This window comes from Neopsephotus bourkii, unplaced genomic scaffold (assembly GCF_033783945.1).
Source record: "Neopsephotus bourkii isolate Nb327-2 ecotype Australia unplaced genomic scaffold, CSIRO-AGI_Nbou_v1 NB_1863, whole genome shotgun sequence".
In the NCBI taxonomy this organism is placed as follows: Eukaryota; Metazoa; Chordata; class Aves; order Psittaciformes; family Psittacidae; genus Neopsephotus; species Neopsephotus bourkii.
In genome coordinates, this window is record NW_026902336.1 from 812,030 (window position 1) to 837,292 (window position 25,263).

The window sequence follows — 25,263 nt, forward strand, 5'->3', positions numbered from 1 at the left end:
AAATAAATGGAAATAGTCTTGGTGATGGTGTTAGAATGTGAACTGGTGTTTGCTGAATAAGGTCCACAATAACTGCTAAAATTAACCAGTTACAGAATTAGAATGTTTAAAGAAAAGGAGAAAATGTTCTGTTAATATTTAAACCCACAAGATATTCAGTTAAATGTCCAGCTCTGCATTCTTCTGTGATAGACATCAGCAGTGAAACAGCAGCACCATTTTTCATTCAGTGAAAACTGTATTTCAATACCAGACTAATGCTGGAGTACAAACTGAAGATGTAATTAAGAAAAAAAAAAAAAAAAAAAAATATCATGACTAATCTAATTTGCAGCATTTGAGAATCGTTAGTAACAGCAGTGGTGGAAACAGGTAAAATAGTATCATAGACAAACAGATTAGATGCTTTTTGATTTTCATTTTTGATTTAAAGTAAATGTGAGTTTGACAGTGTCTACAAAAATGGTCTCAGCCCCTTTCATGTTCCAAATATTAGCGCTGCTCCCATCTAGCCGAAATGCTTAGAGGAGTGTTTTTGTAGTAGCTAAACTACATGGTGTTTTCCCATTGTAGAGTTTTACCTGTGTGGACCTTGGACTGCAGTTAATGTCCAGGAAACAGCTCCTTTACGGAGCAGTTAGTAGAAAATACAGGGCTTGCATTTCTGTTTTGCAAGACATCCTAGATATACCCTTTCTCCAAAACGAAAATTGTGTTCCTAAGATCCACCTTTGCAAACCAGGTGCCGTACAGAGCCTGAAGTACAAAGTACTTTCTGCCTGCGTAGCCCTTAAACATCCCCCTGTATTCCGGCGCTGTTACTGCACGGTTACCACCGGCACAAAGGACGATCGGTCACCAGCAGGTGGACGCTGTGGAAAGAGAAGTTGTAGAGGATGTTTTAACAACTATTCGAGTATATTCTTCACATTGCCAAAAGAAGGGTCCCGGTGTGCACAGATATCCCCTGTCCCCTCAAGGGCGAGCACCGGAGCGCGCACGGTCCGCGGCCGCGCAGGGCGGGACCCCGCAGAACTGAACACAGGTAGAGGCACTTCCTGTAGTCAAGATGAAAGGGAGGGGAAGGGAGTTTTCCTTTGATCTCCCTCAAAACCCAATCAGGCCAGCTCAGCTGGGCGCTGATTCTCCGTCTGTCCCTCCTACACCTTTCTCAAAGGCCCAATGGCCTCGGCCCCCGGGGAGATTGACTAGAGTCACGTGAGCTGCACCGCGGGCAGGTAACTTAGACTAGGGGAAGGGAATAGGGGAAAAAAAAAAAAAAGAGAACTGCTCCAGCCCAGGCTGGATTTCTGCCATGATGTCAGGAGGGAAGCAACCCATAGCTTGGTAATTTCACCTCCTAATCAGCCCCGGGAAGGAGATCACCGGGAGCAGGTAGAAATGGGAGTTTTCTCCATTGTTGTTGCCTTCCAACATCCTAACCAGCTCTCTCCTTTCGATATTATGACTCCTCGTTTGCAACTTTCTCTGATTACTTAGCGGTAGGGGGTGAGCCTCGTGGGATTTTTTTGTTCTTGTTTGTTCGCGTGTCTTTTTTTGTTTCCTTTTTCTTTTTTCTTCCTTTTTTTTTTTTTTTTTTTGACCTCTGCTTTTGATTGTAGTTGTTTCCCCCTGTGGTCATGACGGCTTCGCACAGTGACTCTTTGGTGGTGTTGTTTGGGGCAACCGCTGGTGCATATGGGGCTAAACTGGGTTCGGATGAGAGGGAGCTAATTCTGTTGGTGTGGCAAGTTGTGGACCTACACAGCAAGAAGGTACGGCTTCGACCCCCGGGCCGAGGGCGCGTTCCCCGGGCGCGGGGCGGGCAGGCGCCCGGCCGCTCGCCGCCTCCCCGGAGCCGGTTCTTCATCTCCGAAAGCATTGAGGGGAGGGAACGGGGGGAAAGGGACCCGACCGCGTGGTCACTCCCTCGAGAAGCGCCTTTTTTCCTTCCCTTTCAGAGGGAAAAAAAAGTAACTTTTTAAAAAAGTAACTTTTTAAAAAAGTTTAGCCGCTTCCACCCCCCTGTCCCGTCCTCTGTAAAACGTCTGTAGCTTCAAATCTGAAGATGGGCTACGGGCTTTTGAAGGTTTGAAACATAAAGCTGCCTCCGTGAGCTCCATGTGAGCATGCTTTCCCGGAGCTGGCTCAGGGTAACCGTTGGACCTTCTGCGGCCTACTTTGGGAGACTGGGATTTTTCCCAGCCACTATTTGGATAAGCTTTAAGAGAATACTGACCCCATTTAATTTTTAAACTAACCTGAAAATATGCTCACATTTTTCGTTCTGGAAGCCCTACCCTAAACAATAATACACAATGCCCCTAGAGATGAAGGGCATTGGTAAAACAAACACGGCTATCAATTTCATTACTAGATTCAGGAAGCTGCCTTAATGTTATGTGATTTTCCCTTTGCAGTTAACAACTCTTGCAAAAATCGATGCTACTCCAAAATGTGTTGCATGAAAACCGGCTCTGATTCAGGGAAGCTGAGAGTGTGGCCCTCCTGGTGGGAGGGGAGGAAACCCAGGTGCAAGGTTTTGATCTACAAACGCTTCTTCTCATTGCGGTTGTTATCGGGATGGTGATAGTGCAAGTTGCTGATTTTTCTGCAGCCTGAATGTATTGTTAAAAATAGCCAACTCGATTGTTCCTCACTGTTGCCCACAATTTCTTAAATGATTTTAGGTAGGGACTCTACACAAATCCCTGGTGAAAGCAGACAATTTGGATTTAAGTGACCAGTGTCGTGAAGTGAGTGGCTTAACACCAGAGGGATTGGACAAAGCTGAACCACTGGACCGGGTTCTTCAGCAGGTGAGGCCCTGCTCTTGGGAGCAGGGGCTGCTCAGGGTTAAGCCTGGGGATGAAATTCAATTGATTTGGTGAAATTAATGGACTTTATTTTGCCTTTCACTTTGAAACCACTGGCAGGATTTGTGCTGATCTTAAAGCCAACCCAAAGGAGACATTAATCATTTGAAATGGGAACCCCGTAATTCTGAAACAGTTAGATACAATACCAGAGTATTTGAGCTGGTGCACTAGTCCTTGGAAGATCTGGCTTCTGATTATTTCAATAGGTCTACTTTTATTCCAGATTTCTCTTACTCAGACCTTAAAAAGAGTAGGTGATAACAGCATTACTTAATTTAGCAATGCTAATAACACTTTCGAAATTTAGTTTATTTTAATCTACAGGTTCACTGATCTAATGTCTGTTAAAGACCTTGTCCCTGTTTGTTATTCTAAAAGTGAGCTGAAAACTCTAAAACTATACTTTCACAAAACATCAGCTGTGTTTTTTTGTATCTCACTTATTTACAGATGAACTTAATTAGTTTAGTGGATTATAAACTGATCGGTTTGGTTTGTTTGGGTTTTGGGTTTTTGTTTTTTTTTTTGTGGTTTGGTGTTTTTTTTTTTTTTCCTACAACTTCTGTATTTTTCTCTTTGGCTCATTTAATATTACACTAAGAGTGTAATTCTGTAAATTTATCTGATCCTTTCCAGTCAAGAGCCCTAAGTTACCTAAGAGATTTTAATGCAAGTAGTGTACACCTATGCAGTTCCTGACAGTTTGTTTGCCTTCGCTGTCTTCTTTATATGAAATGTACTTGAATGGAAAAATACAATGGTGCATTTTTGTGTAACATATAAAACTGGTTTTCCACACCTTGTCTGAATCATTCGTAGGTGTGTTTCGGCAAGAAACTTGCTTAGGCAGTAGAACAGGTTCATGTTGCTGTAACTTCTGGTGACACAGATAACTTGGCAGACTAGGTCCTAACCCTCTTTGATACAGACTAGTTAACACTTTACTGGAGTTATTATCCTGGAAAATAGAAACGTGTAACTCTTATGTATCTTAAAATTCATCAACACAAGCTGCAGATGGCATTTACTGTACCTATGCTAGTTTTGTTAGACTCCAAGACCAAGAGGTGATTTCTTTTTTAACAAAAGCTTCAAAATAACCCCTGAGAAAATGTGCAGCTGCAGGTTTGATCTTGTCCCAGATCTTGAACTAAAGACATCAGCTTAGCCTAGTACACTCAGTTTACCTTTATAACAGACATACTTTAATTATACTCAATACTTTATGAGAGATTGTATCTTATTGCCGTAAATTGCACTGTAGGTGGGTCTGCTTTAGCAAGTAAAAGGAAATACTACCTTTGTGTGTAGGTGGGTAGAGACTCTTGAAAAACAACTTTTTTTTTTTTTTCTCATTTTTTGTTTGACATATCTATGCAACTAAATAATGATTTTGCAGTTGATTGTTGGGTGGCAGTTGTGATGTAGCCAGTTCTGTCATAGGTTTTCTGGAGCACACTTTAGCTAAGCTCACCTCTCTTCCCCTCTATGTGTCCTGACACCATGGGAGTTAGGAGAGAATTAATGCATCCTCTCACAATGGTGGCAAAAAAGCAAAAATCTGTATTCTCTAATAGTAGATCATTTTCTGCACCTTCAAAGATAAGTCCATCAAATATTTTAATTGTGTCATGTATTTTAAGGGTGATTCAGGTATTTGTCAACACATTTTTTTTCCTCAGTTAAATGTTTTGATTAGCAAAAACAGACCTGGATGAAGAAGTGTTTTTTTGTGAAGAAGGAGAAAAGGAAGTAAACTTGTACCTTGATTGGAGATAGTGTCATAGAGTATGAGAAATTAGCCTTCCACACCCTGGTTGGATGGTGGTAGAAAATTTGATGATGCAGCTGAAAATCACTCACTTTAGCACACATCTAAAGGAAAGTTTCAGTGCCTGCTTCTGGCTTTTGCCTTGGGTATTCAGTCTGTACATGCAGAAGGAAGAATCTCTAAGGACAAATCCATTGTAATTTTTATCTGTGCTTCAGAGGTTTCTCTCAATCTCAGTTGTTCTGTGATTCTGGTTCTGAGATTTGTAATTGGTAAACAGTAGATCATCTACTGTGGATCCGTAGTTTTTCCACTCACCACAGAAAGCCTCCTTCTCTTACTGTTTAGTTCCCTTTCCAGCAATGATAGGGTCTACCAAAGTTTGTGGTGAAGTATTTACTCTGCTTGTCACAAGGCACTTAAACAAACGATGCATCATTTCAATTTGACTTCATATCCTTACAGTGCTATGTATTGCACAACATACTACCTGAGTTTGTCTTAAGAAATAGTCTAAAATAGGGTTCCCTACTAGTGTATTTTTGCTGAGTAATTTTACAAAGTGAGGTTCTGAAGCACAGTGCTCCTGAATAAGCAAGTTTTTTGCCACAGCGTATGTTCCACACATTTTGCTGCAAGTTGTTAAATACTATGCTTGTGCAGGATAACAAGCATTTGATTCCACAGATGCTAGTTGCATTGATGGGATGGAGCTGTGTTTTCTGATAGGTGATGTGCAATGTTCCAATAGCTGTGCTTGAGATGGGGAAGGGAGAAAGATCCTGGTAATGTATGAACAGTTACCTGAAGTCATAAAATGTGTGCCCTTTGGAACAGTCTGCTTGATGTGTTTAATTCATAATGACATTAATAACTTACCTGTTGTTGGACCAGTAACTTGCAGCTGCTGAATGAGGTATGTTGTTGTAGTTCCAGAATGCTACTTGAGTAGAAAAATATGAGGATTTTTTTTTTTTTTTTTTTGACAAGGGAAGTAGGTGTTCTCTTATTGAAGTGTGTATCTGGAACTGTCTTGAGCCTGTGATGCAAGGTTCCAAATATCCATTACTTACACTGCTTGCTAAAGGGAACATTTTTTTCCTGCATTGTTGGGACATTCTTGCTAGGCTTTGTTGTTCACATCCTCAAATCACAGGACTGGCTTATTTAGCATACTATATTTTTCTAAATAACTGCTGGAATTTTATGGTTTTCCACTTTCAAGCTTTTAAGGGAGAGAATTATTTTCAGGTTGCTCTTTGAAACCTTGCAGGAGTGGAAGGTTGTTTTTCAAGAGCCAAACCAAAATGAAATTTACCTTTCTCTCAGCCCCATTACTTGATCATCAAAAAGCTGACATCTTAATATGATTCTCTGATTCTAGCCATGGGGGTTTTAAGTTTAAGATTGAATACTAATTTGAAAGTGTTGTGGATTTCTTAATCCTTCCCATACAAAAAACCTGGCTGAATCAGCATGATTTGCCTTAAGACATGTTACTTTACTTTTGCAAGGCAATATTTGCATGTCTCCCTGACAAAGGATATGTCTTAAGAAGAGCTAATAATTTTAAAGAGGTGTTTGCAGTATTTAGCTGTAATTACCATCATACTTTGAACAATATACATAAAAAGGGAGAGGTTCTCATGAGAACTGGGTCTGCTTTTGGACCTGTTGAAAGCATCTTCATTTCATCTATGGATAGACATTTAAGTATTAAAAAATGGTTTGAAAGGCTATCTGAGCCTTGCTGAAAGTTTGTTGCATTGAGTCAAGTACATCAGTGACAGATTCAATTCATATTCTTAAACACAGAAAGACAAAGCTGGGTCTTTTTTCTCCCAGTCTTCTAAAAAAACTATGCACAGATTGAGGGGCTGCCACTTCATCAGGTGGTTGCAAGTTACCAGTTCTCTGGAGCATGTTTGGATGCCTATTGATCATCCAGCTGAGCTGCAGGCACAATTTATTTTCTCACATATCAACAAATTCAGCAAGAAACAAGCTTGTTAGATTAGCAGTTGGAAACAAATGGGATGTGGGGAGAGGCAGAAGAGCCAGTGAATTCCTCTAACCTGACAAACTGGTTACAACATTTTTTATTTATTTATTATTTTTTTTAGAGAAACTTGTTCTGCAGCCTCTTCTTCACAAAGCACCAGCTAGAAGTTTTCTTGGCTCACTTGCCAGCTGTCACAAATGTATTTTGGATAAAAGATTTCTTAAAAATTATTTTTAATGCACCTCTGAACCTTCAGTCTGCAGAAAAAAAAGCCTGAAAATGCAGGATGATCTTTTTTTTTTTGTTTGGTTTTGAGTCTTGTGGTTGGTCTTACAACTTCACATTATTTGGTGACTGCATCACCTCAGTAAACCTCCTAACAAAATCTGTGTTTTGGAATATTTACTGGATCTGAGTTCAGAAGTTTTGGAGCAGGTGTTTGGCAAACATTTGGCAAGTGTTACTGAGCAAGCTGTTCTCTCCACAACAGGTACTTAGGGTGTAGTTTCACAAGATTTGGCTTCACCGGTGAAGCCAGCTTCTTTCTTGCCCCTGCACCCTACTTTGCCACCTTTTTTTGTTGTGACAGTAAAACTCTTTGTGAAGCTGTGCTGTAAACAGGATCACTGAAATAAGCAGGTAGGGTGGGAACTTCTGAGATGCTTTGCTGTCCAAGCTTATGTCCCATGAAACTCCACCCTTTGGCTGTATTTTCATGATCTAACATGTTTGGTGATACCTGCTGAAGGTATTTCTGCCCCCGCATCACATTCTCAAGCTGCAGTTGAATGAAAACTTTTTAGTGGCACCATTTACTTAGGTAGGTATTGCTACATGGACCTCCCTCAACAATTTTATTCTGCCAATACAAAGGTTTAAGGGGCTGCATATTAAACTGGAGTGGAGCACTGTTCTGAGTGAAATAGAGTTCTGGTCTGGAGTAGTTCTGTCTGAGGTACAGTGTGGAAGATTATGTAGCTTTTCTGAGGACACCCATGGCACTGGGGTATGGACAAGCAGTGTGGGTGAAAGCAGAGAAAAGTTTTAAGGCTGGTTGACCAGCAAGCAGCTGGTATTGTGAAACTGTGGCCTTGGTTTGGGATCTGCAGTGAGTGGGAAGGATTCCCTGATAGGTACAAAGTGACCTTCAGGTTGTCAGGGCAGGTCTGTAATAAAATCCTGCTTTTGCAGGAGGACAGAATGTACTGTTTGCATGTAGCCTTATGCAGGGTTCTTAATATACGTTGTCATCTACTAGCTCTTTATTTCCATTGGTGAACTTTGATGTCCATTGGTTAATCTGTATTTGATACCTAATACTGAAATATCCTGTCTTTGCTGTGGGGAAGTAAGGGTATGCTAATGTTTCCTGTAGCTGCAGGCTGTTAAGGGTGGATTTTTTTTTTTCCCCTTAGTGAAAATGAATGAGTAACTTTTGTTTCAGAACCCTAGTTGTCATTCTCTTGCTGACAGTATATGTGAAAAATTTTTCCTTTACAAATCCACTGTGCTCCCAGCTCCCACTACATTGTTACTGAAACACTCAAATCTGTTCCCTCAAAACCAGAGAATAGTTAATCCTAGAAAGAGTTAATCTGTTTTATGTATATAATATATATGTATACATGAATATACATATGTGGATCATGTGAATCCATTTATTGTTGGCAGCATTTATGTTCTGCTAGCTTCTGTGGAAAAGCAATAACCATAGCTTCTATGAAGGCTGCAATACTTTCATCTGAATTCCTCAATAGTTCAACTTGCTTTGTTTCTACATTTTAAGTGCACCTCAGTTCAACATGAGCAGAGAATTAGATACAGGAATTTGTCCAAAGCTGCATATACTTATCTTTGTAAGCATAGAAATACGGTAGTCCTGGCTGGCTGGGCTCTCTTCTCTTTAAGCTGTAAGTGCCAATATTCGGTAGAAGTGAATAATTTGATCCGATGTTTTGAGAATGAGCCTGAGCAGACTTTCTATGACAGCAAATGCTGTGACTTGTTCTGGTGAAGTTAAACAGTAACATTCAATCTCTTACCATGCCTGGGTGGATTAGGATATATAGAAAAATCAACTATAGAATCACAGAATGGTTTGGGTTGGAAAGGACCTTAAAGCTCATCCAGTTCCAGCCCCCTGCCATGGGCAGGAACACCTCACACTAGACTACGTTGCACAAGGTTCTGTCCAGCCTGGACTTTAACACTTCCAGGGATGGAGCATTTACCATTTTTTTAGGCAACTTGCTCAGTGCCTCACCGCCCTGACAGGGAAGAACTTCTTCCTTCTATCTAACCTGAACTTCCCATGTTTCAGTTTAAATCCATTGACCCTTGTCCTATCAATACAGTCCCTGATGATGAGTCTCTCTCCAGCATTCTTGTAGGCCTCCTTCAGATACTGGAAGGCTGCTATGAAGTCTCTACACAGCTTCTCCAGGCTGAACAGCCCCAGTTTTCTCAGCCCGTCTTCATAAAGGAGCTGCTCCAGCCCCTGATCATCTTAGAGGTGTCCTCTGCACTTGCTGCAGCAGTTCCATGTGCTTCTTATGTTGGAGACACCAGAACTGCACACAGTGCTCCAAATGGGGTCTCACAGGAGTAGATAGAGGGCTATGACTTTACAATGACTTCTCTGGAATAACTTGAAATACCTGTTCTCGCTCAGCTATAATATATCTGAATACTTGAGTTTCTCTTGAAACTGTACTTGTGGCTTTTAAACAAGTCATTGGAAGACAGTAAAACAGTGTAGAAGCCTTTTAGTACAGAGATTACTGGATTACATGATCCTCAAAGACTGTTCTTTCCTCTAACTTGCTGTAAGTAGCTACTGAAAAAGTCACTTGGAGTGTGTTAATGAACAATTGTTGGTGTCCTCAAAAGCGGCTGAGGAATAATAAATGAAGAATGAAGGATTTATTTTCTACCACTTTGACAATAAATTCAGTGCTTCTATCAGTTCTCAGCTGTTAATGTGGAAGTAGCTTAGAAAACTGTGTGTGGATACTCTGGTTTGTCTGCAAACCTCCACTGTTTCTCTCTTCTTCTGGTAGCACTTTACCTTGTTCTCATTACAGCTTTTGAAAGGGTTCATAGTTTTTGCATCTGTGTGTTGATTTACTTGGATTAAAAAAAAAACCCACAAAACAACAAACACTCCCCCCCAAAAAAACCCCACAAAACACAAACAAACAAAAAACCCACAAAAACCAAACAACAACCCCCCCAGGGAAAAACAAAAACAAAGAAACAACAACCCCCAAAATCAACAACCAAAAAACCCAAACCCAAGAAAATAAAAAAGCAACCAAGCAAAAAAAAAAAAAAAAACAAAACCAAAAACGAAAAACCACCTGAAAATCACCACACTGAAGTTCTGCAATTTTTTCTGCAAAAGATCTTGGGTAGCCAAGTGTTGCCAAACAAGAGCAACATCTCTGTCAACATCTTGCAGCACTTGTTGTTGAACTGTTAGGCTAAAGACTGATGTACACGTATTGGAGTAGCTCCTGTCAGCAAAGCAGTGTGGTGGCCAAAAAGTAAGAAAGCTGATTGGAGGTTTATTTTTTTTTCCTTTTTTTTTTTTTTTTTTCTTTTTGGCAGTGTGTCAGCCCTGTTTTGTAATTTGTGTGGTTAAAATTGAAATTTTTATGTCTCAATTAGAAACATAAGCAGCAATTTTTCCTCACTTTCTTGTCTTTGCCACCTTTTGTCTGCTCTGTAAAAGGTTTTTTTTTTTTTTTTAATAATGGCTGCTGCTTTGCCTCAAAAGTGCAGAAATATCACATTGTTTTCCTTCATGATCAATTTCTGTTAGCTACAGCCTTATTTCAGGAAATAAGGGCAATAATGATACTCTGAAAGACATCTTCATCTGTGTGTCATAAGGAACTACTGAATCAGAAGTCATGTTTGCCCTGTAAAACTTTAGCGTGTTGCTCTGATAAACTTGTGTTGATGTTCACAACTTACTCCAGTAGATTTTTATACAATAACCTCTGTTATTGTTTTGTTTATAAACAGCTGCTTTACTAATCTGTCCCTCATTCATTAAATCCACATGCTCTGAAAATAAATGTGAGTTTTAAGATATATATTATGCAAAAGGCATTGCCAATTGAAATTTAAATGAAATTAAAATGAAATTTAAATGCTCACCACTTCCATTTTAAAATATTTTAAGTTCTCTTTCCCCTAACTACCTTTCTTTGTAGAGCTACAGTGGGCAGAGAGGGACGAAAAGTGTTGAGAAATAGATACTGGGTTAGAACTAAAACATGGGAAAGAAACTTACTTAGAAGAATAAGAAACAGTTCTATTCTCTTTTGCAAAAACTTGGCTCCAGTAATGATTTTGGATACCTGAAATTTAAGTACGTGCTTTAACATTATAATAGATTGTGTAGACATTGAACAGTTCTATTCTCTTTTGCAAAAACTTGGCTCCAGTAATGATTTTGGATACCTGAAATTTAAGTACGTGCTTTAACATTATAATAGATTGTGTAGACATTGGCAGTGTGTAAAATTAAATGCCTTTACAGAAATTGTGGTAGAATGCCTTTCCTGATAAGTGAATTTGTTGCAGTGAATTGCACTAAGACTGAAGTAGAGCTATAGTATGCAACTTGGAAAATAAAAGTGCAAAAACCACTATGCTTTGTGAGTAGATCTTATTGTAGCTGTGTGCCTAAAAGTTGATTTAGGTATCCTTTGCAGCTGAAGAGAGACACAAAACAGTGTATAACACATCAAACCTCTTGAATTAAATAATTATTGGATTGGGGGGGATGCAAATGACTGAGAACTGGAAAATATGTAGCAGTCACAAAAATATGACTATGACAGAGTTTTGGGGTATGCTTGATTGATTACTTGGGTGTATTAGCCAGTGATATTTCCTATAGCAGAATTAAATTGTTACAGGATGAACTTGTGCATATTGTAAAGTATGTAAAATGGCACCGTGTAAATATGAAGTGCAGCAGAAGAAAACTGCTCATCTCATGGTATGCTTAAAGAAAAAAAGAAAGCATAAATCAATTCCCCTCTCCCAGTAAGTGTCAGACATTGAGAACTGATCACAGGAATCTGTGTGACTTGTTTCATATTCCAGATAACTCATACTAAGTCTTTCACTTTGGAAACAAGAAGCTGCCTGAACAAGAGGCTATAAGAGGAAGCAATATCTAAACAAGGTGACCATTATAATGCCATCATTAATGTCCTTGGTCTGTATTGGGCAGGTCTGAATCACTTGGAAGGCCAAATGTAAATTCTGATATTACTCAGTTATGAACTGCTAAAAGTTAGGAGGCAATAATCTCTTACTCTCTTTTTTACTTTATAACAATCAACATAATTGATTTCTGATGCATGAGGTCACTGTCCTCATCTCTGACTTTAAAATTTCATAAATTAAAGGCAAGCTGGTTTAGGCATCTACTTCCACTTGTGCATTATGTTTTCGTGAAAGCATGCTGAACAATAAAGGGGGAACTCCCATTTCTGAAGCAGAGAAAAGTGAGTTAATAGAAGTTCTACTTTTTCTTTGGTGTTTGTATGGGTTTTAACAAAAATTGCTCAGATTCTTCATGGATCTCAGCTGTTATGCAGGGATATCCATGCCTGTGATATTCTTATTTGTAGTATAAGTTTAAAGGAGAGGCAGGAGTATGAGAGAATCTTGAAGGAAACACTGAATTATGGATAACATATATGTCTTCTTTCTTTATGTGTCTCTACTTTTTACTTTCCCTGGATATTAATACAAAAGCAACTTGAAAAAGAACCCAATAGAAAAAAAATGCTGTAATTTTGCAGTTATTAACTATTCTCCTACAAGTGGTTATGCTTGCACTACAAACAATGAGGTAGTGTTGAGTAAATATAGCAGTACCATGCATTGCAGTCAATAGAGCCAGTGCTAAAGATCACATTGCTAGTGAGAGTTTGTCCTTGAAACAGAGGTAAGTGGAAATGGTGGAGCTATAGAAAGAACACTGTGAGAGGGAGCCTGTGCTTAAATCAGAGTTTTAGGAAGCATTGCAGCCATGTCATTAATTAAAACATAAGGTTTGGAAAGTATGTTCGACTTTGTCTTTCAGGCTGTAATGACTTGCTCTGTGAGTTCAGCTGGTAGCAAGCAGCCTGTGAGGAGTATGAGGCACCATGTAATTCTGCTTGAAATGTAGGTAAAAGGTTGACAGTATGATTTTTTGTACTACTAATATTCAGAGTTTCCTTTTGCTTAAAAACAGACTCATAAATAATCTATGTTAACAAATGCCAAGGCATTCTGCAAGATATATATCTGTTCTGCATTATTTTGTTGTATTTGGTACTAGTGACCTTTTCATACAGGTTAATTTAAAGATGAAAACTTATTTTATCACAGTGTTTCCTTATTTAGCAGTTTCCTGACACGTAGTAAAATAAGTCCCAAGAACTGTGAAATTTTTATGTTGCTGGAATGGGGTGCTTTATCTTTCACAAGGCGAACTTCAAGTAGCTTATTTGTGGAATACTGTGCATATTTCAACACTCTTTTATTAAAAAAGATTGTGCTTTTAAAGATAAAAGCTGTGATCTGATTGCAGTGACATTTAGATGGCCTGACCCATGGTCTTACCTTTTATGCCTAATGCATTACCTAAATTTGATGCTGTAGATACCACAGCTGGCAAGCTTGCAAATACTCTAGTGTTGCAATTTCCATCTAAGAAATAATTAATCAAAAATGGGCATATAATGCTTAAATGGCATGGCTTGAACAGATCCTTGTCTTGGCAGAAGGTTAGATTTTTGCGTTCTTTCCTAGGAAGAATTACTACTTTCAGTTAGTTATTGTTTACTTTGTCACACAGAGACCCAGGCCATATAAAAAGAGCCAAAGAAAGAAATTATAAGGAAGCTTAACCCTTGAGATAGTTTATCAGAGTCTTGAATCACAATGGTCTGCTTTCTTATGCCCTACACACTGTTAGTGGGCAAAGCACAACGACTGTTGTTCCATTTCTGTATTTCATATTCTGCATGCTCCTGAACTGTGCTAAACAAACCTATTTTAATGCAGAAAGTGAGTTGTAGTCTACCCTCATGTAAGCTGAAAGTTTTCAGGGCATCTATGTAATTCTGAAGGAGTATGTTTTGTGGAATGGAAGGATGTGATAAACTTCCATTTTTTTCCTCCCTTGACCTCTTGCAGTCAATATAAAAGGTATATGCAGGCTGTGTGTCTTTCTGACTTGAATGCTCTGTGTGACAACAATGAGGAAGAGGACAGGGTGATATTCCTTCCTGACAGTTCAGCTTCCCAACAAAGTAGAAGATAAAAGTGGGTATCTAAAATAGCTTTAAAAAATACGTAATTTTTTAAACTACTGTATTTATTTTTTTTTAACTACTACTTCTTTGAAGAGTCATGATGACTGGAATTTTATGACAGAATGAAGAGAAGGGTAGTTGAAACCTTAACCCTATTACCTTTGTTAGTTCATGTCATGGGTGGAGAAGAATTAGTTTCTTTTTATGAGAGGTAAGAGCATGAGTTTATGTCTATACAGACACCCAGTTCAGGTTGAAGCTGTTTTGGAACACCAGCAGGATGTGTGGTACCTGCTTTGCTGTTGTTGGACCTCTGTTCAGGAAAGAATACAAAATGCCAAGATTAGTAGGTAGTAATAAGCAAAGTAATATACCTGGAGAGAAGACAGTCTACAGTGTTTGAAGCTCAGGGCCACATTCTGCATCTGAAACTGAGGAGAACAAACCTGCTCTTACACTTGCAAATTCCGAAGTTGGATAGAAATAACTGGTTTTGGGTAATATGTATGTTTATCTCGCATACATTTTTGAGGGCCATTGTGGCTGATTGCTCAGTTATTTAATATGGTTTATAGCACCTTAAGAGGCATAAGGTGATATGTAACTTGACTGGTAATATTGAGCACAGTTGTAATGTCACAGTATCACAGTATCACAGTAGGTTAGAGATTGGAAGGGACCTCAAAAGATCATCTAGTCCAATCCCCCTGCCAGAGCAGGAACACCTAGATAAGGTTACACAGGAACGTGTCCAGGCGGGTTTTGAATGTCTCCAAAGAAGGAGATTCCACAACCTCCCTGGGCAGCCTGTTCCAGTGTTCCGTCACCCTCACTGAGAAGAAGTTTCTTCTCAGGTTTAAGTGGAACCTCTTGTGCTCCAATTTGTACCCATTACCCCTTGTCCTTTCATTGTTTGCCACTGAGAAGAGCCTGGCTCCATCCTCGTGACACTCCCCCTTTATATATTTATATACACTAATAAGGTCACCCCTCAATCTCCTCTTCTCCAAACTATAGAGACCCAGCTCCCTCAGTCTTTCCTCATAAGGGAGATGCTCCACTCCCTTAATCATCTTAGTTGCCCTGCGCTGGACTCTCTCCAGCAGGTCCCTGTCCTTTTTAAACTGAGGGGCCCAGAACTGGACACAATATTCCAGATGAGGTCTCACCAGGGCAGAGTAGAGGGGAAGGAGGACCTCTCTCGACCTACTAACCACCCCCCTTCTAATACAACCCAGGATGCCATTGGCCTTCTTGGCCACAAGGGCACAGTGTCGGCTCATGGTCACCCTGTCGTCCACCAGGACCCCCAGGTCCCTCTCCCCTACACTGCTCTCTAACAGGTCGTTCCCCAGCCTATACTGGAACCTGGGGTTGTTCCTGCCCAGATGCAGGACTCTACACTTTCCCTTGTTATATTTCATCAAGTTATTCCCCGCCCAGCTCTCCAGCCTGTCCAGGTCCCTCTGGATGGCAGCACAGCCTTCCGGCGTGTCGGCCACCCCTCCCAGCTTAGTGTCATCAGCAAACTTGCTGATAGTACACTCAATTCCCTCATCTAAATCGTTGATGAATATATTAAATAATACTGGTCCCAGTACCGACCCTTGAGGCACTCCACTAGATACAGGCCTCCAACTAGACTCCGCCCCATAGACTACAACTCTCTGGCTTCTCTCCTTCAGCCAGTTCACAGTCCACCTCACTACCCGATCATCCAGACCACACTTCCTCAATTTAGCCGCAAGGATGCTGTGGGAGACCGTGTCAAACGCTTTGCTGAAGTCGAGGTAGACCACATCCACCGCTCTACCATCATCCATCCACCGCGTTATTTCCTCATAAAAGGCTACAAGATTGGTCAAGCACGACTTCCCCTTGGTGAAGCCATGTTGACTGCCCCTCATAACCCTCTTATCCTTGATATGCCTTAAGATGGCACCAAGGATAAGGTGTTCCATCACTTTCCCAGGAATGGAGGTGAGGCTGACCGGTCTATAGTTACCCGGGTCCTCCTTCTTGCCCTTTTTGAAGATGGGAGTGACATTTGCTTTCCTCCAGTCCTCAGGCACCTCTCCCGTTTCCCAAGACTTGGTAAAGATGATGGAGAGCGGTCTAGCAATGACCTCAGCCAGTTCCCTCAGCACCCGCGGGTGCATCCCATCTGGACCCATGGATTTATGGATATCCAGATTGCTCAACTGGTCTTTAACCCATTCCTCATCAACTAAGGCAGACCGCTCCGTTGACCTATCTTCATCCGAGGTCTCAGCGGTACAGGGCTCTTCAGGACTGCCTCCAGCAGAGTAGACAGAGACAAAGAAGTCATTCAGTAACTCTGCCATCTCTGTATCTTCTGTCACCAGGGCACCCGTCCCGTTCATCAGCGGGCCTACATTGCCTCTGGTGTTAGTTTTACCTGCCATGTATTTGAAAAAGCTCTTTCTGCTGTCCTTGACCCCTCTCGCCAGCTTTAATTCCAAGGAGGCCTTAGCCATCCTAGCAGCTTTCCTACATCCTCTAGCAGCAGCCTTATATTCTTCCCAAGTGGCCAGCCCTTCCTTCCATGACCTGTAAACTCTCCTCTTCCACTTGAGCATACCGAGCAATTCCCTATTTAACCACGCAGGTCTCCTGACCCTCTTCCTCGACTTCCTACGTGTCGGGATGCTCCGATCTTGAGCTCGGAAAAAGCAGTCCTTGAACGTCAACCAACTATCTTGGGCCCCTTTCCCTTCAAGCAGCCTAGCCCACTGGATTTCCCCTAGCAATCGCTTGAAGAGGCCAAAGTTTGCCCTGCTAAAGTCCAGGGTTGCGATTCTACTTGCTATTCTACTGACCCTACCACACAAGATCCTGAATTCTACCATCTCGTGGTCGCTGCAACCAAGGCAGCCCTCAACCTTCACTCCTTCAACCAGACCCTCCTTGTTAGTGAGGATGAGATCCAGCAGCGCACCTCTCCTGGTTGGCTCATCCACCATTTGCATGAGGAAGTTATCATCCATACACTGGAGGAACCTCCTGGACTGCGGCTGGGTTGCCGAGTAGTCCTTCCAGCAAACATCAGGGAAGTTAAAATCCCCCACGACGACCACGGCCTGTGACCGTGAGGCCGCTGTCAGCTGCCTGTAGAAGGCCTCGTCAACTTCCTCACCCTGATCCGGTGGCCTGTAACAGACCCCCAAATGTCTGTGTTGTGTCAGAAATAAAAACCATGCTTTTGTTCAGGCTAGTCTTCAGTCTCTAAAAGTCTGGGGCATCAGTGTTCAGTAGAGCAAAAAAACTGCTTTCCTCCTAATAGGACATATCAGACTGGCAATACTGGTTTTGAACATTCTTGTGAGTGGGCCCGATGTCCCTCTGTCACCTTCTGCAAGTTTCCCTTGTAAAGAAATAAAACCAAGGAGCAATTTCTTTTTCATGTTTGTGTCTGAATAGTATTTAAATACAGTAATTCTTCCTATTTTGCTAGAAGGGGAAAAAATAGCTGCAGCTTGTGGCTGCGCTGGGGCTTACACTTAATTTTGTTTCCTTTTAGCACTTTCAGTACAAGGTCTCTATGTAACTGTTATCAGCCATGTGGAATAGCAGGTAACAGTTAAGCAGCGAACAAAAGCAAGCGCTTGCTATGGGATTCTCTGTTTAAAAAGTTACTTAGCACAATAAAGGGTTATCATATTTGTAAATACTGCTGAAATGCAGTCTGTGCACCTCCCAGTAGTACTGACATGCTTTAAATTCCTCCATAGCATGGATAAAGCTGACATTATCACCATGGTTTGAAGAGTGAAGGAGCAGAAAACTGCCCATGGAGAGTATTGTAAATAAATGTGAAACCCTCATTGAATGTAGGAACCGAGGTGCAAAGTCCAGTCGAAAATATTTCCCAAAGCTGGTGTGTCATAGTATGTTGTGTATGTCCAAGCTTTGTGTACCAAACCTGCGGCTTGTTACTCGAGATTTCTCATGCTTCGTTAGAGCCTTAAAGTCTTAAGGGAGACAGTGGGGTTGCTGGATATTTGTTTTTCAGTGGTGCTCCAATCTTACTTATGATTTGGTGGCATAATTTGGCTGCATCTCACATTTTGATTTCCTCCTCTCTACTTCCTTCCAATCCCCCCCAGCAGACAACACATCCTTCGCCAAACACACCCACACTCCCGTGTGTACAATATGATGGCACTGATGTAATGATCTTTACCCTAGCTGCAGAGCAGGCAAAACAGAGCCCAAATTGATCAAAGAATCACAGAATAGCTGAGGTTGGAAGGTGAGGAAGATACCTAGTCCAACCCCTTAAAGCAGGGTCAGCCAGAGCTGGCTGCCAAGGACCACTTCCAGTTAGGTGTTGAATATCTTCAAGGATGGAGACTCTGCAACTTCTCTGGGTAGTCTGTTTCAGTGTCTGACCACTGGAGATTTATGTTCAGGAACTGCACCTGTAACTGTATAATTGTTTTGTGGTGTTTGCTGTCAATAAATTATAGAGGGCTTTCCATAAAATCAGCCTTTCAGACAAGAACTGAAATGTCCTTGCCTGTTGAAGCAAAATTTGGAGTAGAGTATATTCAGAGACACCTTCTCTGGAGATTGTTTTCCATTTCTGTTAGCTGAAACAAGGCAGATCATTGTTATATTATCTATGCTACCAGCAAAGAATAACCCACATCAAATGCTTAGAAGACAGTCTTAAATTAACGTAGTGAATAACAGTAATGTCTAATAAATAATTATTTTTCTTCTTTAAAACACAAGACTTTGTATCATACTTTAGCCAAAACACGTGATATTTGTTGCAAAGTGGTAATGTGATGTTAATGTGTATGTATGGGGTCTCAGAAAAGCTGCAATTATTTTAACATCCCTTTTTCAACTGATAATTCACATATGGTGAAGTGTGAAAGTATGCATGAAAGTGAACCCTGATATTTCTGGATTGAAAAAGAAGTGCTCTATGTGGTTGCTATTTAAATTGTTTCTACAACATAAAATTCATACTGTGTGTGTGAGTCTGTATAGACCTTACAGTATTACAGTTGTTTTGGTAAATTGTTAGATAATCTGATAGAATAAAAGATGTAGTTCTTTCACTTCATTATATTAATAAAATGTAACAAATTTCAGGACTTAAAACATTCAGAGGTATAATGAACTGAAATTTATAAATAATCTTCTAAATTTAGAAACTGTGTTAGACATGCAAACATGAAATTTTAGCTGATCTGATGAGATTTTTTAATATTATGATTTCTGTCACAATAAATCATTTTATACATAAAAACATATCCATGTGTTAGATCTGACTTCCTGTAGTGGTTTCTATGCTGCTCTCCACCATTCTTCCAATAATTCATTACTGGAGGAAGTCTCTTATGTAGGTAAAATAATTTGTGAAAGAGATCTAAAATCTAGCTTCTGCTCCTGCTTTGCATGGACTTGAGTGCTGGTCAGAGTGGAAATTTATGGAACAGAAAGATCACATGTAGCTAATTTTCCAGGTTTGAGCTCACATTTATGTGACTCAGATAAATCTTATTCTCAAAAAATGTATATTTTCACTTTCTCTAGGGCAGTTACGTATTATTAATAAGAGATACTTTAAGATCAGGGAAATATATTAGAATATGCAAGCCTAGGTGAGCTGAAATAACTTTTCTTCTAAGTTATCCCTGAAAGTTTTCATTTTAATAATAACCAAAAGATGTCACCTCTGAATAAGGTTGTCTTTTGATTTGGTGTTTTTGTTTATTTTCCTTTTGAAACACTGATCTAGAATGCTAAGCATGATCATATACTTCTGACATGTTTTGTTTATTCCAATTCAAGTATCATGTCTGTCTTATGTCTTAATTTTTAACTGAAACAGGTGTGATTTCTCCTCCCATCTAGGTGTAAAGATGGTATAGAAGTCAAAATGGGCAGGTTTTTATATGCTAATTTGGCAGAAACTTGGTCATGTATTCATGTGTAATCATTAAATTGTTATCTCTTGGCAATTTAGTAACATACTTGTCAATACCATTGATTAGAAATCAGGTCCCCATGCTGTGAGGACTACCCTTTTTTCAAAGATTTATTAATAACTTACATTTTCTATTCCAGAATAGGTGCGTATTTAGCTGAAATGTGGACTACAAGCTGAGTTTCTTTCTGGATTTTTACATTATGCTTTACCGTAACATTCCAGACCTGGTTATATTGCAAGGATGCCTTTAATTCTGAAGTTATGTGAATAATTTGTCTTGTCTTGTGCCATTAGCTGTGGTAGGTCAGTAAGGCTAAAAGAGCCAACACAGAGAAGCCTTGTGTGCTGCTAAAGAAAAGGATTCCGTTTTGAAGACACATTAGGAGCTGCTGTAGCTCTGACAAAGCAGCAGCCAGATTTCCTGTTTCTTCAGAGGTGAACTAAAGAGGCTCTCCCCCAGAGCATGCTGGTGTTCTAGAAATGGTTCAGTTGACAGTGTGGGTGCATTCTGTAACTGGATTATCTTAGTATTTCATTACCAAGCTATGCACAGATACAGCACAGATGCAGTGGCCTTTCTCAAGGATGCAAGCTATTTTTATGTGGGGAAATGGGAATATTCAAATAGCCAGAGGTTTATTTTAGTGCTTTGTGTATCATAACTATATAAAGGGCTTAATCAGAAATCATCTTGTTTCTCTAAGATCCACAGCTTTGCTGAGTTGTAGTTAAGGCAATTCGAAGGGGGCTGTATCATTTCAGCCACTTGGGATTCATTTGCAGGCAGCACATCAGCTTGTGCTGGCTGTCATCCAGCTTTGCTGCTGGCAAAACATGTCTCTTCATTCTCTTTGTACTCTCAGCTACACCACCAAAATCCTGTTCAGCCAGTTTTTCAAACTGGTGCTCAAACTCTGTCCTTCCCTCTTACCACCTCTTCTCCAAGAACTGTTTTGAGTTTCATGGAAGTAAATGTACAGAGCAAGTTATTTGATTCTTCTTTTTCTGTCTCTTCAGTTTTCAATCTCAGAATTGAATTACTGAATACAGTTTTTAATCTCAGTATTGAATTATTAAATACATTCCTTTAAATATGGAACAATTCATCAACTCTCCTAAAAGACTGATCTTCTGGGATAATCAATAAAAGGTGGAGGGTGAAAGTAGATGGTGGTTCTTGAAGTTGAAATGAGGGCTGTTGCAAGATGAAAACAGTGGTAAATAGCGCACTCTAACTTGCTATGAAATGAGTATATTAACAGGGGAGACACAGGGTGTTTGAGCTTGGTGGAGGAAGTCTTAAGATGGGGCAGCTTTGCAAGCTAAAGTTGGGGGAGTGCTGTGGAGGGCAGCATGAAGGTGAATGACAGGACATAAATAGCTGAGATGGTTTTTATTAGTGGAGTGAAGATGTGGATGAAATTTATGAAATGACAGAGTTGTGGACAGGTTGTTCAACATGTAAGAAAGAAATTGTAATGTAAATCTGGCACTGGTCGTAACTTGTCCTTAGCTTGCAACATTTGGGTGTGTGCTGGTTTGAGGCTGATTTTTGAGATGCTGCCTGAAATTTATAATGAGGAAAAAGAAGGTTGAAGATGGCTTTTGCTCAGGAACACTGAATTGCTTAACTTACGTTCATAAACCCACACTGAAATATATCTGCACTGGTTGCTTTAACTCCTTTTGATACATGTGATAGGCAGTATTTATTGCTTGAGAGACTCTGAGGTCCAGTGTAATCTATAGTAATGAGAGCAGACATGCTTTTCATACTTAACTTTTCCAAAATTTGGAGATATCTCATGTAGATGAAAGAACCCAGTTCAGGGTAATCCCAAGTGCATGCCATCTGTGTGGTGGTCCTTTACTCACTATTTTGCCCCATGCTTTTCTTTTGGGTGAATCTTCCCATTCACACTCCTCTACCCCATTCCTCTCCTCAGTTAGCCCATGTGGTAGTTAAGCTGTTTTGGATAGGAAGCATTGTTTATGTCTTCTGACTATTCTTCCCACACTCCTTTTGCCCTCTTCTGGAGCAGTACACTCCTAAGTTTGAAAAAGGCTGGGTTTTAAAATAGGAGTTTCTAAATAAGCACTGAACAGGGCCTGCCAACCATGTGGCAACTGTAAGCTGCTAGGCTCTACTAAGAAAAGTAGAGAATAGTTTTGATGTGGTGATTTTTTCCACTGGAAAGGAGTTTGCAGTGTTGCATGTTATCACTGACATTTAATAAATACGCAGGGCAAATACTTTGGCTCAGTTGAAAATAAAAACAATGCTGCCTCTTATGCCTTCTTTAAACCGTAGTACACTTGGAATATTTGGCTTATTGGTGTCCTTATGCAGTATTTCACTCTTTTGGGTATCTTCTCTGAGCCTTCTGAAAATAGCTGTGCAGTCTTTTCAACTGTACATTGTGTGGGATATACCATCTGAAAAAAAATGTAAGCATTTCAGTGCAACAAAACTGATTTTTACCAACATAACTTAAACTGCCTGAGCATTTTCTCCCTTGTCCAAACATTTTTCTCCTCTTGTTTTCTGACTTGAAGACTCTAAAACTACAGTTCTTATGTTTTATTTCTAGAGCAGGCGCCTGCATACACTTGATACTTCCCTCAGATTGTGTGTGTTGGATTTCTTCTTGTTGCTGATCAAAACAGCTCCCTAATTGTACTCTTTATATAGGCTCTTATGCACTTTCAGAAACAAGAAGCACAGGGTACGAAGTTGAAGGTTTGGGGAGTGTTTTATTACTGTTCCATCAGTAAGACTCTGCTTCCTTTTTGGCAAGAATACACCTTCTGGAGGTTAATTCCTATCACCATTTCCAACCCCTTTTTACAAATATTTGCTCTTTACTGTGCCCAGAAGTTAAAACAGAAAGTAAGATGGTCCTGTATTTAGTAAGAAAGCATTTCTCATGTTTATGGTGTGAATATTTGCTCACATTCTCATTTCTTGTTGGTCTGTGATGGTGTCAGTCCCCAGAACTGCAATTCTGAAGTGGTTCCTTTCAAGTCCTCTGGAATTTTTATCCTTTTCTGGTGTTTACGTATCAGCAGAAGTATTTTGAGCACTCTCAGATCTCAATTTTCTGACTTTAAGCTACCCTTAAACAAAGACTTGCCATATAGCCTCAGGTTCTTCAAGACTTCAGCTTGTGGTAGGAACACAACCTGAACCTCGCAGTCAGAAGGAAACTGGCTTTCTGAATCTGCAAGACTTAGGATTGGTTGCTCGATTTTAGTGTTTGCACACTACCAAAACACACAGAACCAAAGAAATTGCATTGTAGAGGCTTTTTTTTTTTTTTTTTGGAAGGATATTTCAACCTTATTAAGGTTTAAATTATCTCCTACTTCATATAAAATAACTTTGGTTTATGGATTTCTATCTACATCGGTATTTTTTTATCTGCAAATTAAGCAGCTTGCACAAGATGCTTATGTAAGTGTCTCTGCTTACCCTGCTCTGTGCCTCAGTTATCTGTCTGGGTGTGTAGTAGCCACTACTACAGCATTTCTGAACTCTTAGTGGCTGTGGAAAGCTGGTTAGCTGCCCAAGCCTAGAAAGGGGCCTGAACTGTATTTGAGACATTGTTTTGAAACAAAGCATGGGCGATCATGTCTCTGCTCCTCATGTTCTATATGTATTTTCTCCCTTGAGGAGCCTTACCTTTGGGACACAAATCTGTAACATTTGTTCACACAGTGAATGCAGTGTAGCTGAGGGATCAGATCATTGGAACATACTATTTTCTGAGCAGAGAATGTAACTATGTAAAGCGTTGATGATAAACCAACCCTCTTTACCTCAGTACAGGTTAAAAGACGGCATAAAGATATTGTCTGAGTTTCAAGTCAACTTGTAATTTGGTTTTGGGGGCGGTTGTTTTGGAGATGCAAACTACTGCCTAGAGCAGTGGGTGGGTTCTGCATCATGAGCTTAATTACTGCTTGCTTTGTGAGGTGAGGCTTTCCTGGGAGGCTGTTGCATCAAGAGGGAAACTTAGAATAATTATATCTGTCCCCTGGAAAGTTAGCTAACATGCTACCACTTACTGATTCAGTTCGTGTAGGTACTATAATACATTAGTTGACTATTATGAGCAAAGAATTTGACACTAGTATGGAGTAATAAAAGGATGGAAAATAACACCGAGCAAGAGAAATTGAATCCTTTCCTCTTGAGAATTAACTGTTGGGGGTTATGCATCCAGAACCAGGAAATAGGATAGTTATTAGCTATTAGCTAGTGTTTGTAACACTGTTCTTCACCAACAACTTTCATTTGTTTGGATCCAGCTTGATTATAATTTCACTTTTGAAAGAATCAGACCACATTTGTTTGGATTTTCTTAACATATAACTTTCAAAAATTTAATAAATGCTGATGACTGGCTATTGCAAAATCAGTATTGTGATTGAATTTGAATTTTTTTTTCTTTCAAATATTTGATAGTTTTTGTTATAGTTCAGAGTTGAACATTACCAGTATAACAGCATGACTTTTCATATGAGCTTGTAATTCTGCCACATTGTCCTAATGGTTCTTTTTACCATACTGTTGGTGTTCTTATTTTCTATTCCACGAATGCATATGATTTATTTGCCTGCCTTTCTCAGGAGCCCGGATTTGCTCTTCAGCATGTTTGCAACGGCTTGGGGGGGGCGGGGGGGGGGGGGGGGAAGTGCTGAATTATTTTATTTTCTTAAAAATAAGTGTTTTAGTAGTGGTAAGTGCTCGTTTTATGGAATTACCTATATTGGTCATTACAGTAAAGTTTATTGCTTTATTTTTCAGTTTAGTCAGCTGGTATCCAGTGATTTGAAAGTACTTGGAAGGAGCAATTACACACTCTGCAGTGATGGCCAGTTACTCATTCGACAAGTCCTCCACCCAGAAACTTCTAAGAAGGTATGAGATGCGAACTGCTGTAGAAGGGCAGTACTGTGTTTTAAGGACATCAAAGAAGATAACTTATGAGCAACACAATTCAACCTTGAGAACTGTGGTGATCCAGGGATATTTAATATGATCCCCACCCTGTCTCAGACATGAGTAGTAGAGAAGTAGTTATTGGCATTTACTCTTAGAAGCTAGCTACAATACTTGAAGACTCCCAATGAGTGTAATAAAGAGGAAAATTAGGAAAGAGGTTAGAAACAGGAGCAATTCAAGTACTTTAAATTTTGGGTCTTGGGAAATGGAAGCAAAGGTACAGTGTTAACCTCAGCAATGGTGATGGAGAGCTACTGCCTTGTTTAGGCTTGAGTTAATCCACAGGTTCTATGTGGATCCATGG

The 25,263-nt window shown here is 40.0% G+C and overlaps 1 protein-coding gene across 2 annotated transcripts in view; it reads left to right on the top strand.

Moving 5' to 3' along the window:
• Positions 1-1,112: 1,112 nt before the first annotated feature.
• The window catches only part of ESRP2 (epithelial splicing regulatory protein 2), a 48,288-nt gene continuing 24,137 nt past the window's right edge, over positions 1,113-25,263 (top strand). Inside the window, exons 1-4 of one of the 2 annotated variants that reach the window (XM_061344069.1) lie at positions 1,113-1,395; positions 1,623-1,775; positions 2,691-2,819; positions 24,762-24,875. In XM_061344069.1, coding sequence (XP_061200053.1) covers positions 1,641-1,775; positions 2,691-2,819; positions 24,762-24,875 — 378 coding nt within the window. In that variant the 5' untranslated portion in view covers positions 1,113-1,395; positions 1,623-1,640. The remainder of the gene's footprint in view (positions 1,396-1,622; positions 1,776-2,690; positions 2,820-24,761; positions 24,876-25,263) is intronic. The other variant, XM_061344068.1, reaches the window with a different exon arrangement.